We start from the raw sequence: 13,207 nt of genomic DNA on the forward strand, positions 1-13,207 counted from the left end.
GTCAGAGGGTCAGTACTGAGGGAGTGCTGCACTGTGAGAGGGTCAGTACTGAGTGAGTGCTCCACTATCAGAGGGTCAGTACTGAGGGAGTGCTGCACTGTCAGAGGATCAGTACTGAGGGAGTGCTGCGCTGTCAGAGGGTCAGTACTGAGGGAGTGCTGCACTGTCAGAGGGTCAGTACTGAGGGAGTGCCGCACTGTCAGAGGGTCAGTACTGAGGGAGTGCTGCACTGTCAGAGGGTCAGTACTGAGGGAGTGCCGCACTGTCAGAGGGTCAGTACTGAGGGAGTGCTGCACTGTCAGAGGGTCAGTACTGAGGGAGTGCTGCGCTGTCAGAGGGTCAGTACTGAGGGAGTGCTGCACTGTCAGAGGGTCAGTACTGAGGGAGTGCCGCACTGTCAGAGGGTCAGTACTGAGGGAGTGCCGCACTGTCAGAGGGTCAGTACTGAGGGAGTGCCGCACTGTCAGAGGGTCAGTACTGAGGGAGTGCTGCACTGTCAGAGGGTCAGTACTGAGGGAGTGCCGCACTGTCAGAGGGTCAGTACTGAGGGAGTGCCGCACTGTCAGAGGGTCAGTACTGAGGGAGTGCCGCACTGTCAGAGGGTCAGTACTGAGGGAGTGCTGCACTGTCAGAGGGTCAGTACTGAGTGAGTGCTCCACTGTCAGAGGGTCAGTACTGAGGGAGTGCTGCACTGTCAGAGGGTCAGTACTGAGGGAGTGCTGCACTGTGAGAGGGTCAGTACTGAGTGAGTGCTCCACTATCAGAGGGTCAGTACTGAGGGAGTGCTGCACTGTCAGAGGATCAGGACTGAGGGAGTGCTGCGCTGTCAGAGGGTTAGTACTGAGGGAGTGCTGCACTGTCAGAGGGTCAGTACTGAGGGAGTGCCGCACTGTCAGAGGGTCAGTACTGAGGGAGTGCTGCACTGTCAGAGGGTCAGTACTGAGGGAGTGCCGCACTGTCAGAGGGTCAGTACTGAGGGAGTGCTGCACTGTCAGAGGGTCAGTACTGAGGGAGTGCTGCGCTGTCAGAGGGTCAGTACTGAGGGAGTGCTGCACTGTCAGAGGGTCAGTACTGAGGGAGTGCCGCACTGTCAGAGGGTCAGTACTGAGGGAGTGCTGCACTGTCAGAGGGTCAGTACTGAGGGAGTGCTGCACTGTCAGAGGGTTAGTACTGAGGGAGTGCCGCACTGTCAGAGGGTCAGTACTGAGGGAGTGCCGCACTGTCAGAGGGTCAGTACTGAGGGAGTGCTGCACTGTCAGAGGGTCAGTACTGAGTGAGTGCTCCACTGTCAGAGGGTCAGTACTGAGGGAGTGCAGCACTGTCAGAGGGTCAGTACTGAGGGAGTGCTGCACTGTCAGAGGGTCAGTACTGAGGGAGTGCTGCGCTGTCAGAGGGTCAGTACTGAGGGAGTGCCGCACTGTCAGAGGGTCAGTACTGAGGGAGTGCCGCACTGTCAGAGGGTCAGTACTGAGGGAGTGCTGCACTGTCAGAGGGTCAGTACTGAGGGAGTGTTGCACTGTCAGAGGGTCAGTACTGAGGGAGTGCTGCACTGTCAGAGGGTCAGTACTGAGGGAGTGCCGCACTGTCAGAGGGTCAGTACTGAGGGAGTGCTGCACTGTCAGAGGGTCAGTACTGAGGGAGTGCTGCACTGTCAGAGGGTCAGTACTGAGGGAGTGCTGCACTGTCAGAGGGTCAGTACTGAGGGAGTGGCGCGCTGTCAGAGGGTCAGTACTGAGGGAGTGCCGAACTGTCAGCAGGTCAGTACTGAGGGAGTGCCGCACTGTCAGAGGGTCAGTACTGAGGGAGTGCCGCACTGTCAGAGGGTCAGTACTGAGGGAGTGCCGCACTGTCAGAGGGTCAGTACTGAGGGAGTGCCGCACTGTCAGAGGGGCAGTGCTGAGGGAGTGCTGCACTGTCAGAGGGTCAGTACTGAGGGAGTGCCGCACTGTCAGAGGGTCAGTACTGAGGGAGTGCTGCACTGTCAGAGGGTCAGTACTGAGGGAGTGCTGCACTGTCAGAGGGTCAGTACTGAGGGAGTGCTGCACTGTCAGATGATCAGTACTGAGGGAGTGCTGCACTGTCAGCAGGTCAGTACTGAGGGAGTGCTGCACTGTCAGAGGGTCGGTACTGAGGGAGTGCTGCACTGTCAGAGGGTCAGTACTGAGGGAGTGCTACACTGTCAGAGGGTCAGTACTGAGGGAGTGCTGCACTGTCAGAGGGTCAGTACTGAGGGAGTGCTGCACTGTCAGAGGGTCAGTACTGAGGGAGTGCTGCACAGTCAAGAGGGTCAGTACTGAGGGAGTGCTGCACTGTCAGTCAGTACTGAGGGAGTGCTGCACTGTCAGATGGTCAGTACTGAGGGAGTGCCGCACTGTCAGATGGTCAGTACTGAGGGAGTGCTGCACTGTCAGAGGGTCAGTACTGAGGGAGCGCTGCACTGTCAGAGGGTCAGTACTGAGGGAGTGCTGCACTGTCAGAGGGTCAGTACTGAGGGAGTGCTACACTGTCAGAGGGTCAGTACTGACGGAGTACTGCACTGTCAGAGGGGCTGTACTGAGGGAGTGCCGCACTGTCAGAGGGTCCGTACTGAGGGAGTGCCGCACTGTCAGATGGTCAGTACTGAAGGCGTGCTGCACTGTCAGAGGGTCAGTACTGAGGGAGTGCTGCACTGTCAGAGGGTCAGTACTGAGGGTGTGCTGCACTGTCAGAGGGTCAGTACTGAGGGAGTGCTGCACTGTCAGAGGGTCAGTACTGAGGGAGTGCTACACTGTCAGTGGGTCAGTACTGAGGGAGTGCTGCACTGTCAGAGGGTCAGTACTGAGGGAGTGCTGCACTGTCAGAGGGTCAGTACTGAGGGAGTGCTGCACTGTCAGAGGGTCAGTACTGAGGGAGTGCTGCGCTGTCAAGAGGGTCAGTACTGAGGGAGTGCTGCACTGTCAGAGGGTCAGTACTGAGGGAGTACTGCACTGTCAGAGGGGCGGTACTGAGGGAGTGCCGCACTGTCAGAGGGTCCGTACTGAGAGAGTGCCGCACTGTCAGATGGTCAGTACTGAAGGCGTGCTGCACTGTCAGAGGGTCAGTACTGAGGGAGCGCTGCACTGTCAGATGATCTGTCCAGAGTGAGTGCTGCACTGTCAGATGATCAGTCCAGAGTGAGTGCTGCACTGTCAGAGGGTCAGTACTGAGGGAGCGCTGCACTGTCAGATGGTCAGTACTGAGGGAGTGCGGCACTGTCAGAGGGTGAGTACTGAGGGAGTGCTGCACTGTCAGATGGTCAGTACTGAGGAGTGCTGCACTGTCAGAGGGTGAGTACTGAGGGAGTGCTGCACTGTCAGATGGTCAGTACTGAGGGAGTGCTGCACTGTCAGAGGGTCAGTACTAAGGGAGTGCTGCACTGTCAGAGGGTTAGTACTGAGGGAGTGCCGCACTGTCAGAGGGGTGGTACTGAAGGAGTGCCGCACTGTCAGAGGGTCAGTACTGAGGGAGTGCTGCACTGTCAGAGGATCAGTCCAGAGTGAGTGCTGCACTGTCAGAGGGTCAGTACTGAGGAAGCGCTGCACTGTCAGATGGTCAGTACTGAGGGAGTGCTGCACTGTCAGAGGGTGAGTACTGAGGGAGCGCTGCACTGTCAGAGGGTGAGTACTGAGGGAGTACTGCACTGTCAGATGGTCAGTACTGAGGGAGTGCTGCACTGTCAGAGGGTCAGTACTGAGGGAGTGCTGCACTGTCAGAGGGTCAGTACTGAGGGAGTACTGCACTGTCAGAGGGGTGGTACTGAAGGAGTGCCGCACTGTCAGAGGGTCAGTACTGAGGGAGTGCTGCACTGTCAGAGGGTCAGTACTGAGGGAGTGCCGCACTGTCAGAGGGTCAGTACTGAGGGAGTGCCGCACTGTCAGAGGGTCAGTACTGAGGGAGTGCCGCACTGTCAGAGGGTCAGTACTGAGGGAGTGCTGCACTGTCAGAGGGTCAGTACTGAGTGAGTGCTCCACTGTCAGAGGGTCAGTACTGAGGGAGTGCTGCACTGTCAGAGGGTCAGTACTGAGGGAGTGCTGCACTGTGAGAGGGTCAGTACTGAGTGAGTGCTCCACTATCAGAGGGTCAGTACTGAGGGAGTGCTGCACTGTCAGAGGATCAGCACTGAGGGAGTGCTGCACTGTCAGAGGGTCAGTACTGAGGGAGTGCTGCACTGTCAGAGGGTCAGTACTGAGGGAGTGCCGCACTGTCAGAGGGTCAGTACTGAGGGAGTGCTGCACTGTCAGAGGGTCAGTACTGAGGGAGTGCTGCGCTGTCAGAGGGTCAGTACTGAGGGAGTGCTGCACTGTCAGAGGGTCAGTACTGAGGGAGTGCCGCACTGTCAGAGGGTCAGTACTGAGGGAGTGCTGCACTGTCAGAGGGTCAGTACTGAGGGAGTGCTGCACTGTCAGAGGGTTAGTACTGAGGGAGTGCCGCACTGTCAGAGGGTCAGTACTGAGGGAGTGCCGCACTGTCAGAGGGTCAGTACTGAGGGAGTGCTGCACTGTCAGAGGGTCAGTACTGAGTGAGTGCTCCACTGTCAGAGGGTCAGTACTGAGGGAGTGCTGCACTGTCAGAGGGTCAGTACTGAGGGAGCGCTGCACTGTCAGATGGTCAGTACTGAGTGAGTGCTCCACTGTCAGAGGGTCAGTACTAAGGGAGTGCCGCACTGTCAGAGGGGTGGTACTGAGGGAGTGCCACACTGTTGGAGGGTCAGTACTGAGTGGGTGCTGCACTGTCAGAGGGTCAGTACTGAGGGAGTGCTGCACTGTCAGAGGGTCAGTACTGAGGGAGTGCCACACTGTCAGAGGGTCAGTACTGAGGGAGTGCCGCACTGTCAGAGGGTCAGTACTGAGGGAGTGCCACACTGTCAGAGGGTCAGTACTGAGGGAGGGCTGCACTGTCAGAGGGTCAGTACTGAGGGAGTGCCACACTGTCAGAGGGTCAGTACTGAGGGAGTGCTGCACTGTCAGAGGGTCAGTACTGAGGGAGTGTTGCCCTGTCAGAGGGTCAGTACTGAGGGAGTGCCGCACTGTCAGAGGGTCAGTACTGAGGGAGTGCTGCACTGTCAGTGGATCAGTACTGAGGGAGTGCTGCGCTGTCAGAGGGTCAGTACTGAGGGAGTGCCGCACTGTCAGAGGGTCAGTACTGAGGGAGTGCTGCACTGTCAGTGGATCAGTACTGAGGGAGTGCCGCACTGTCAGAGGGTCAGTACTGAGGGAGTGTTGCACTGTCAGAGGGTCAGTACTGAGGGAGTGCTGCACTGTCAGAGGGTCAGTACTGAGGGAGTGCTGCACTGTCAGAGGGTCAGTACTGAGGGAGTGCCGCACTGTCAGAGAGTCAGTACTGAGGGAGTGCTGCACTGTCAGAGGGTCAGTACTGAGGGAGAGCTGCACTGTCAGAGGGTCAGTACTGAGGGAGCGCTGCACTGTCAGAGGGTCAGTACTGAGGGAGCGCTGCACTGTCAGAGGGTCAGTACTGAGGGAGTGTTGCACTGTCAGAGGGTCAGTACTGAGGGAGTGTTGCACTGTCAGAGGGTCAGTACTGAGGGAGTGCTGCACTGTCAGAGGGTCAGTACTGAGGGAGTGCTGCACTGTCAGAGGGTCAGTACTGAGGGAGTGCTGCACTGTCAGAGGGTCAGTACTGAGGGAGTGCCGCACTGTCAGAGGGTCAGTACTGAGGGAGTGCTGCACTGTCAGAGGGTCAGTACTGAGGGAGTGCCGCACTGTCAGAGGGTCAGTACTGAGGGAGTGCTGCACTGTCAGAGATGCCACATTTCTGATGACAGAATAAAGTGAGGATTCCGTCGGCCCATCTGGTAAATTGACTTGTCACATTTCTGACGTTAGGGCCTAAATCTTCCAGACCCGCCCACCACAGGAATCATGACGGGTGGGATGGTGAAATCGACGGACAAGGAAATGGCCTGTTGTCCTCAGGCTTGAATTTCTGGTACTGGGGCAGGCTGGCAGGACTGGAAAATCCCACCCTCCCTGAAGCATTTGGATTTGTCCACAAGCGACGTGACGAGATGTTCCGTAAATACAAGGTAGGTGCCCCATCACCATGAAACTAAAGATGGTCAAAGATCACTATCGTGCAATATCATTGTCTTAGTGATGGAAATGGAACTACAACAGTGAAATTTTCCTGTGTAAGATTCCCGGCTTGGGTCACTGTCTGTGTGGAGTCTGCATGTTCTCCCTCTGTGGGGTTTCCTCCGGGTGCTCTGGTTTCCACCCACAGTCAGAAAGACGTGCAGGTTAGGTGGATTGGCCATGATAAATTGCCCTTACTGTCCTAAAAGGTTAGGTGGGGTTACTGGGTTACGGGGGATAGGTTGGAAGTGGGGGCTTAAATGGGGTGCTCTTTCCAAGGACCGGTGCAGACTCGATGGGCCAAATGGCTTCCTTGTGCACTGTAAATTCTATGACCTATGAAGATCACCACAATATGGGAGATTAATGACAGTCATTTGTAATGCTGAATAAATTATTAGGCTGGACCATTAAAAAAAAATGAAGACATCTGGATAAATCCGTTGATTAATAAACTGGTCTAAATGTCTGAGTTTTTACATTCCATTATTCTGATGAAAGCAGGGGAGTTCTGACCAACACCAATGAGATAAACATAGGAACAAGTCATTTATTTAACTCTTCTTTATTGGATTTTTGTTCTGTTGCAAAAGTTTGTGGCTCCTACTTTAAAAAAAATCATCCTTGGGATGTGGGCGTCGCTGGCTGGACCAACATTTGATGCCCATTCCTGTGGGCATTTAAGGGTCAATCACATTGCTGTGGGTCTGGAGTGACATGTATGCCCGACCGGGTAAGGATGGCAGATTTCTCACCCTAAAGGACATTTGTGAACCAGATGGGCTATTACAACAATCGACAATAGTTTCATGGTCGCCAATAGGCTTTTAATTCCAGATTTTTAAAATTGAGTTCAAATTCTACCATCTGCCTGAGTGGGATTTGAACCCATGTCCCCAGAGCATTTACCCTGGGTCTCTGGATTACTAGTCCAGTGACGATACCACTACTCCACTGCCTTCATTACAAGAGGAGTTTATTGGCTGTAAAGTGCTTTGGGACATCCCGAGATCACGAAAGGCCTTAACTCAACACAAAGATCAAAGTTGCTCAGTCTGCACGGCTCAGCTCATCACACGGCAGCACGTTTATCAAGTACCATTCCCTCTCCGCTGCTCCGTAACCGCAGTTAATGGCATCAATTTCTCTTAGCTAGCACAAAGAATGAAAATCCAAATCCTATTAAGGGCTCTGGAACAATTAAACCATTTGTTAAAGACACATTCAAGCAGCACAGAGACTCCTGCAGTTGTGTTGAGGAATCTGCTGTGTAAACCGCATTGTGAGGTATGAAGAAAAAGCGGCAGTCTTACCTGGAGCTCTACTCCATATCCGTTGAAGACAGTTACATTGAAGGTGCACTGCAGAGAGCCATAGGCAGAGAGTGGGAGGAAGTCAGTGGAGTCTATATACCCTTCTGAGTCGGAGAAACTTACACTGCATGGAACTAGAAACAGAAGGTTACTTAATAAACATGTTCTGAACCGACGTCTCCATTAAAAGAGGCAAATAAAAGCATTGCACAATTTTCTTATGATTATCAGGTCCATAGGATTATGATGTTTCGGCACTGTATCTTTAAATTTAGGATAAATAAAAAGGGATCATGTGACCTGTTCTGCAGCCTGTCTGACAGTAAGCCTGGGTGGCTTGATTATTAGAGATCAATGGGAGGTTTAGATTATTTTACTGAAGAGAAGGTGCAAGATATTTACGATTGGAGACAATGGCAGCATTCTCTGAGTCTTCCAAAGTCCCAGAAAGGCGTTGACGGAACTGGGTCGTCGACAGTTGTGTTGTAAACTGTCCATTTATTCTCAGGCGAAGGGGAGTTGGCGTGCAAGATAGCTAATCAGAATTTCTACCCAGATACTAACAAGGTTAATGTATTTCATTTTACCATGAGGAAGGGCAGTGGAAGCCGTTTTGAGATCGGGTTACAGGCTTCCCTACAGTTCAACGATTATCGCAAAAAGGCAGCAGAGGTTCTGTGTGGTCAGCAGATAGAAAAGATGACTTGGTTTGAGAGTTACCACAGCCTGATGAAGGAGAGAGACTACGTCTAGTCGAAGAGACGCATCTTGCATCTTCCTATGGATTTTGCAAGATTTGTTCTGGCATGGAACAAGCCTTGTTGCTGGTTGTGGGTTTGAGGAATACTCTAAAAACTGAGAGAAGCACCTGGATACGGTCACTCAAAATTACTACTTGGTGAAACATAGATACGAATACACATTGTAAGCTGGGGACAACTGTGAACAGTTTTCTAAAAGAACTGTGATTCAGTCGGGAATGCAATGTTAAGGACACAAGGGGAATGTCACTTTCTGTAGTTAAAATAAAAGTTATCTACAAACATAAAATAGTGTTTAATCAATAGTGCTTTTAATCATTTGTTGCAGTTGAAATTTTGAAACATGAAATCTTGTTATGCCATCCTTTTCATTTATTAACTGGAAGTTCAAATTTCTTTTTAATTATCCAAACTCAATACAGTCCAATGTGTTCTCTTATTCCTAACTTGATATGAAGTGTGAAATATTATGGTGATTGATATTTTTTGCTGCACAGAAGTTGCTGGCATGATATGATTATAGCCATGGCCCACAACATTTAGAAAGAACTCCAATTATACATCAGGGCAATGTCTTCAAAGGCCCATCCAACTATTTCCATTCTTCATTTCAATCCGTCAGGCAATAGAGGTCAGCACGGAATTAGATGTCGTTTAGGCACACTAACTGAGGTTGCCTTCAATTGTCCAAACCATTTCATCAACTGGCAGCGTCAGACTGCGGGGGTCCCACATGTTGTCCCTCCCATCCCACTGTGACTCGACCACTCCCTCCTCCTACCCGGCACTGGCTGATGCCTACACTAACACCCTTCTTGGAAACTGCTTGCTCGGTCAGCTTTGGCACAGTGGGCAAGCACCCCTACCTCTCAGTCGAAAGGTGCAAGTCCCAATCAGAGACTTGAGCAATGGGTAACCGAGGCCGACAACTCAACGCAGTACTGAGGGAGTGCTGTGCTGTTTAAGGTGGTAATCGTTTGGATGAGATGTTGAACTGGGGCCCTGTCTCCCCTCTCCGGTAGATGCAAAAGGTCCCACTGAACAATTTTGAAGTATACCAGGAGAATACCCTCTGGTGACCTTGGCCAATAATTATTCCACAGCTAGCGTTATCAAGAACAGATGAGCTGATCATTTAAGGGCAGCACGGTAGCACAAGTGGCTAGCACTGTGGCTTCACAGCGCCAGGGTCCCAGGTTCGATTCCCCGCTGGGTCACTGTCTGTGCGGAGTCTGCACATCCTCCCAGTGTGTGCATGGGTTTCCTCCGGGTGCTCCGGTTTCCTCCCACAGTCCAAAAATGTGCAGGGTAGGTGGATTGGCCGTGCTGAATTGCCCTTAGTGTCCAAAAAGGTTAGGAGGGGTTATTGGGTTGTGGGGATAGGGTGGAAGTGAGGGCTTAAGTGGGTCGGTGCAGACTCGATGGGCTGAATGGCCTCCTTCTGCACCGTATGGTCTATGGCTAAATCAATGCTGTTTGCGGGATCTTGCTATGCTCAAATTAGCTGCCACATTTCCTGTATTTACAACGGTGGTTACACTTCACAGATACATCGTTGGCTGTAAAACGCTTTGGAACGCCTGTTTCTGCACCTGAACGGTGCTACTGGTGAGGCAGGCGGCCAGAATTTGATTTATTTTGGGGTGGGGCTGGCATCCGTCACTGAATAAGTAGACAAAGCCTGAGGTCCAATTGCTGCTGATTCTCAGGCCTGAGGGTTTGGGTGCATGCTGCCCAGTCAGAAATGGGCCCCAATAACAAAAATCTGCCTCAGTGTTTCGTACAGGCTGCCCAATACTTGACACTTAATCTGTACGTCACTGCCAGCCACTGCTCGCATCCCTGCATCTCACAACTGCCTCCCACACTGCTGGACTTCTCCTGGCCACTCAGTCAATAGGTAAAGTAAAGTTGCCATAGCCCCAGATGACCACAGGCTGCAGGTGGTTTAACCTGAGGTGGATCACCACACCTCAGGTGAGGGAAAGTTTGAGAAGGTGGGGCCTTTTTTTTTAAGAACATACAGTGCAGACGGATGCCATTTGGCCCATCAAGTCTGCACCAACCCACTTCCACCCTATCCCCGTAACCCAATAACCCCTCCTAACCCTTTTTAGACACTAAGGGCAATTTATCATGGCCAATCCACCTAACCTGCACACCTTTGGACTGTGGGAGGAAAACGGAGCACCCAGAGGAAACCCACGCAGACACAGGGAGAACGTGCAGACTCCGCACAGACAGTGACCCAGCGGGGAATCGAACCCGGGACCCTGGCGCTGTGAAGCCACAGTGCTAGCCACTTGTGCTACTGTGCTGCCTGCCTTCATGAATATCCTCAGCCGGCACAGGAATTGAACCCGCACTGCTTGCCTTGCTCCGTGTCACAAACCAGCCGTCTAGCCCACTGAGCTAAACCAGCCCCTCAGCCAATGACCAGCCCTGGATGAGCTACGTCTGGGTACCCACATCTCACTCACTGCACCTTCCCAATCAGGTCATCTAATCAATTTGACGTGGTGCTGCTGCTGACCTCTTCAGGTGGGGGCAACTGGGCCTGGGGTATCCATCTCTCCTGGTCCCCCTTTTTCCTGCAGTCACAAACGAAAGGACAAAAGTTCAAGAGCAGGTCCTAAGGGCCGGTGCAGAGTTAATGGGCCGAATGGCCTCCTTCTGCACTGTGAATTCTATGATTCTACGAGGTGACACCCAAATCTCATCAGAGAAGTTTGACCTTTTCTCTCGGCTATGTGAAAGCCTGGACTCCATGCGTAAAGAAACATCCTGACCCTTCTCCAATGTGAGAAGGGTATCTTCCTGTCATTTCTCTGAGCTGGAGTCAGAGACAAATCTCAGTAAAGGGAAAACTGTTTAAAAGCATCATTCCAAAGCGCAACACCTCAGCTTCCATATTATTGCACTCCAGAGTGTGGATATTAGCCTGTTCACTATTGACAGCCGTGCCTTTAGCTGTCTACGCCCCAAGCTCTAAAATTCGCTCCCTAAACCTCTCTGCCTTTCCCTCTTCATTTAAGAAGTTCCCTGAAAACTAGAATTTCCATCACAAATTTAGTTACCTTTTCCATTGTCTCTTTATGTAAGTTGGTGTTAAATTTTGTTTGATAGTTGCCCCTGTGAATACCATGGGCTGTTTTACTGTGTTAAAGGTGCGACCTAAAGGTACATTGCTGCTGGCAATACCTGCTGTCTGTAGAGTGGTGATTATCGTAGTTGTGACGATGGTTGTGGTGGTCGTATCTCTGCCTTCGTGGGTCGCAGTGTCCATCCCGCCCATTTTAGAATCCTTCCCAGACAGGACTGTCACCCTCGTTGGGGTCTGCCGATCAGCAGGAGGAGCGGCCGTCGCGTCCGGTGAGATGGCTTTGCTGGAGCTGGGGGTTGCCTCCATACGGGGAGGGACGCTGGCAAGGTCGGGTGAACCCGTGGCATAGGGATCAAGTTGAACAGGCGGCTGCTGCGTTGTACTGTAATGAGTGGGGCTCAATGGTTTAGTTGGCTCGGACAGTCCGGCACGGGGAGCTTCCGATTTGATGCCCGGCAGGGCTTCTGGAATCCCTTGCCTATCCGTCGCTACCTCAGGCACCACAGAAGGAGAGCGCGGGGCTAAGTAGGGAGTAAGGGCCCTCGATGGTGGCGGGTCTGTGGGCGCGAGGGCGGCGTCGAGTATCCCTGTCGGTACTCCTTTGGCGCTCAGGCGTTTGCGCAATGCATCCACTTGCCTCGGAGAAGGGAGTTGCCGCCTTTGCGGACGTGGCGGCACAGTTAGTCCGGCTGGAATGGCTGGGATGGAGGAGGGCAGGAGCAGAGCTTCCTTGCGCAGCAGGAGGTCCTTCCTTTGCAGGACTGCATTGAACAGGTTGTGCTGAGTATGGACAGTGCCCTGAGGAATGGTAGGCTCTTGCTCTCCATCACCTGCATCAAGGTCCTGAACTCCTTGGCCATTCTTCCGCTGTTGGGCTGCCGTTGTGGTGGTGAAGCCTTCCTGAGGATCAACATCTGAGGCAAAAAGAGGAAAACAAATTACATTCAAAATGAAGCAAACCACCTTCCAAGGAGGGTTACCAACTCAAAATGGATAAACTTCTGGATGTTTTGTCAAATCACCTCTCGCCTCCAAATGACCCCGCCCAGTAAAACAGCCCCTACCCCGCCTCCGATCATTTTGTCACTAATAAAATTAAAAAAAAACAGATTGGGATTCTCCGTCCTGCCAGCTCCGTTTTCCGGCACGGCGTGACCCTGCCGGGAGCAGGATTCTCCGTCCCCACAGCCGACCAATGGGGTTTCCCATTGTGGCCATACCCCACGCCGTCGGGGAATCCGTGGGCATCGGCGGGCTGCTGGCGAAGAGGAGCATCCCGCCAACAGAGAATCCCGCAGCAGAACCTTTCCATGTTCCCTAGCCCCTCACAATTTTTCTCCTGGCCTTTGCTCACAGGAATATAATCTTAAATTCCTGGAGTTACCGGGGAAATCCTGGAGAGTTGGTAACCAAAACATCAAATGGAATGAGGACATGTTCCTGATTAGAGGCAATTAGAAACAGACAGAATAAGAACATAAGAACTAGGAGCAGGACTAGGCCATATGGCCCCTCGAGCGTGCTCCACCATTCAATGAGATCATGGCTGATCTTTTGTGGACTCAGCTCCACTTTCCGGCCTGAACACCATAAGACCATAAGACATAGGAGTGGAAGTAAGGCCATTCGGCCCATCGAGTCCACTCCACCATTCAATCATGGTTGATTTCAACTCCATTTACCCGCTCTCTCCCCATAGCCCTTAATTCCTCGAGAAATCAAGAATTTATCAATTTCTGTCTTAAAGACACTCAATGTCCCGGCCTCCACCGCCCTCTGTGGCAATGAATTCCACAGACCTACCACTCTCTGGCTGAAGAAATTTCTCCTCATCTCTGTTCTAAAGTGACTTCCTTTTATTCTAAGGCTGTGCCCCCGTGTCCTAGTCTCCCCTGCTAATGGAAACAACTTCCCTACGTC

At 52.4% G+C, this 13,207-nt stretch overlaps 1 protein-coding gene across 1 annotated transcript in view; it reads right to left on the reverse strand.

Annotated features, from left to right (window-relative positions):
- Positions 1-13,207, reverse strand: part of LOC119974779 (seizure 6-like protein) — a 398,298-nt gene that overhangs the window by 218,640 nt on the left and 166,451 nt on the right. The window contains exons 2-3 of the mRNA XM_038814062.1: positions 11,386-12,201; positions 7,424-7,557 (exon numbers count right to left, since the gene is read on the reverse strand). Coding sequence (XP_038669990.1) covers positions 7,424-7,557; positions 11,386-12,201 — 950 coding nt within the window. The remainder of the gene's footprint in view (positions 1-7,423; positions 7,558-11,385; positions 12,202-13,207) is intronic.

The sequence above is a fragment of the Scyliorhinus canicula genome, chromosome 1 (genome assembly GCF_902713615.1).
Source record: "Scyliorhinus canicula chromosome 1, sScyCan1.1, whole genome shotgun sequence".
Taxonomy (NCBI): Eukaryota; Metazoa; Chordata; class Chondrichthyes; order Carcharhiniformes; family Scyliorhinidae; genus Scyliorhinus; species Scyliorhinus canicula.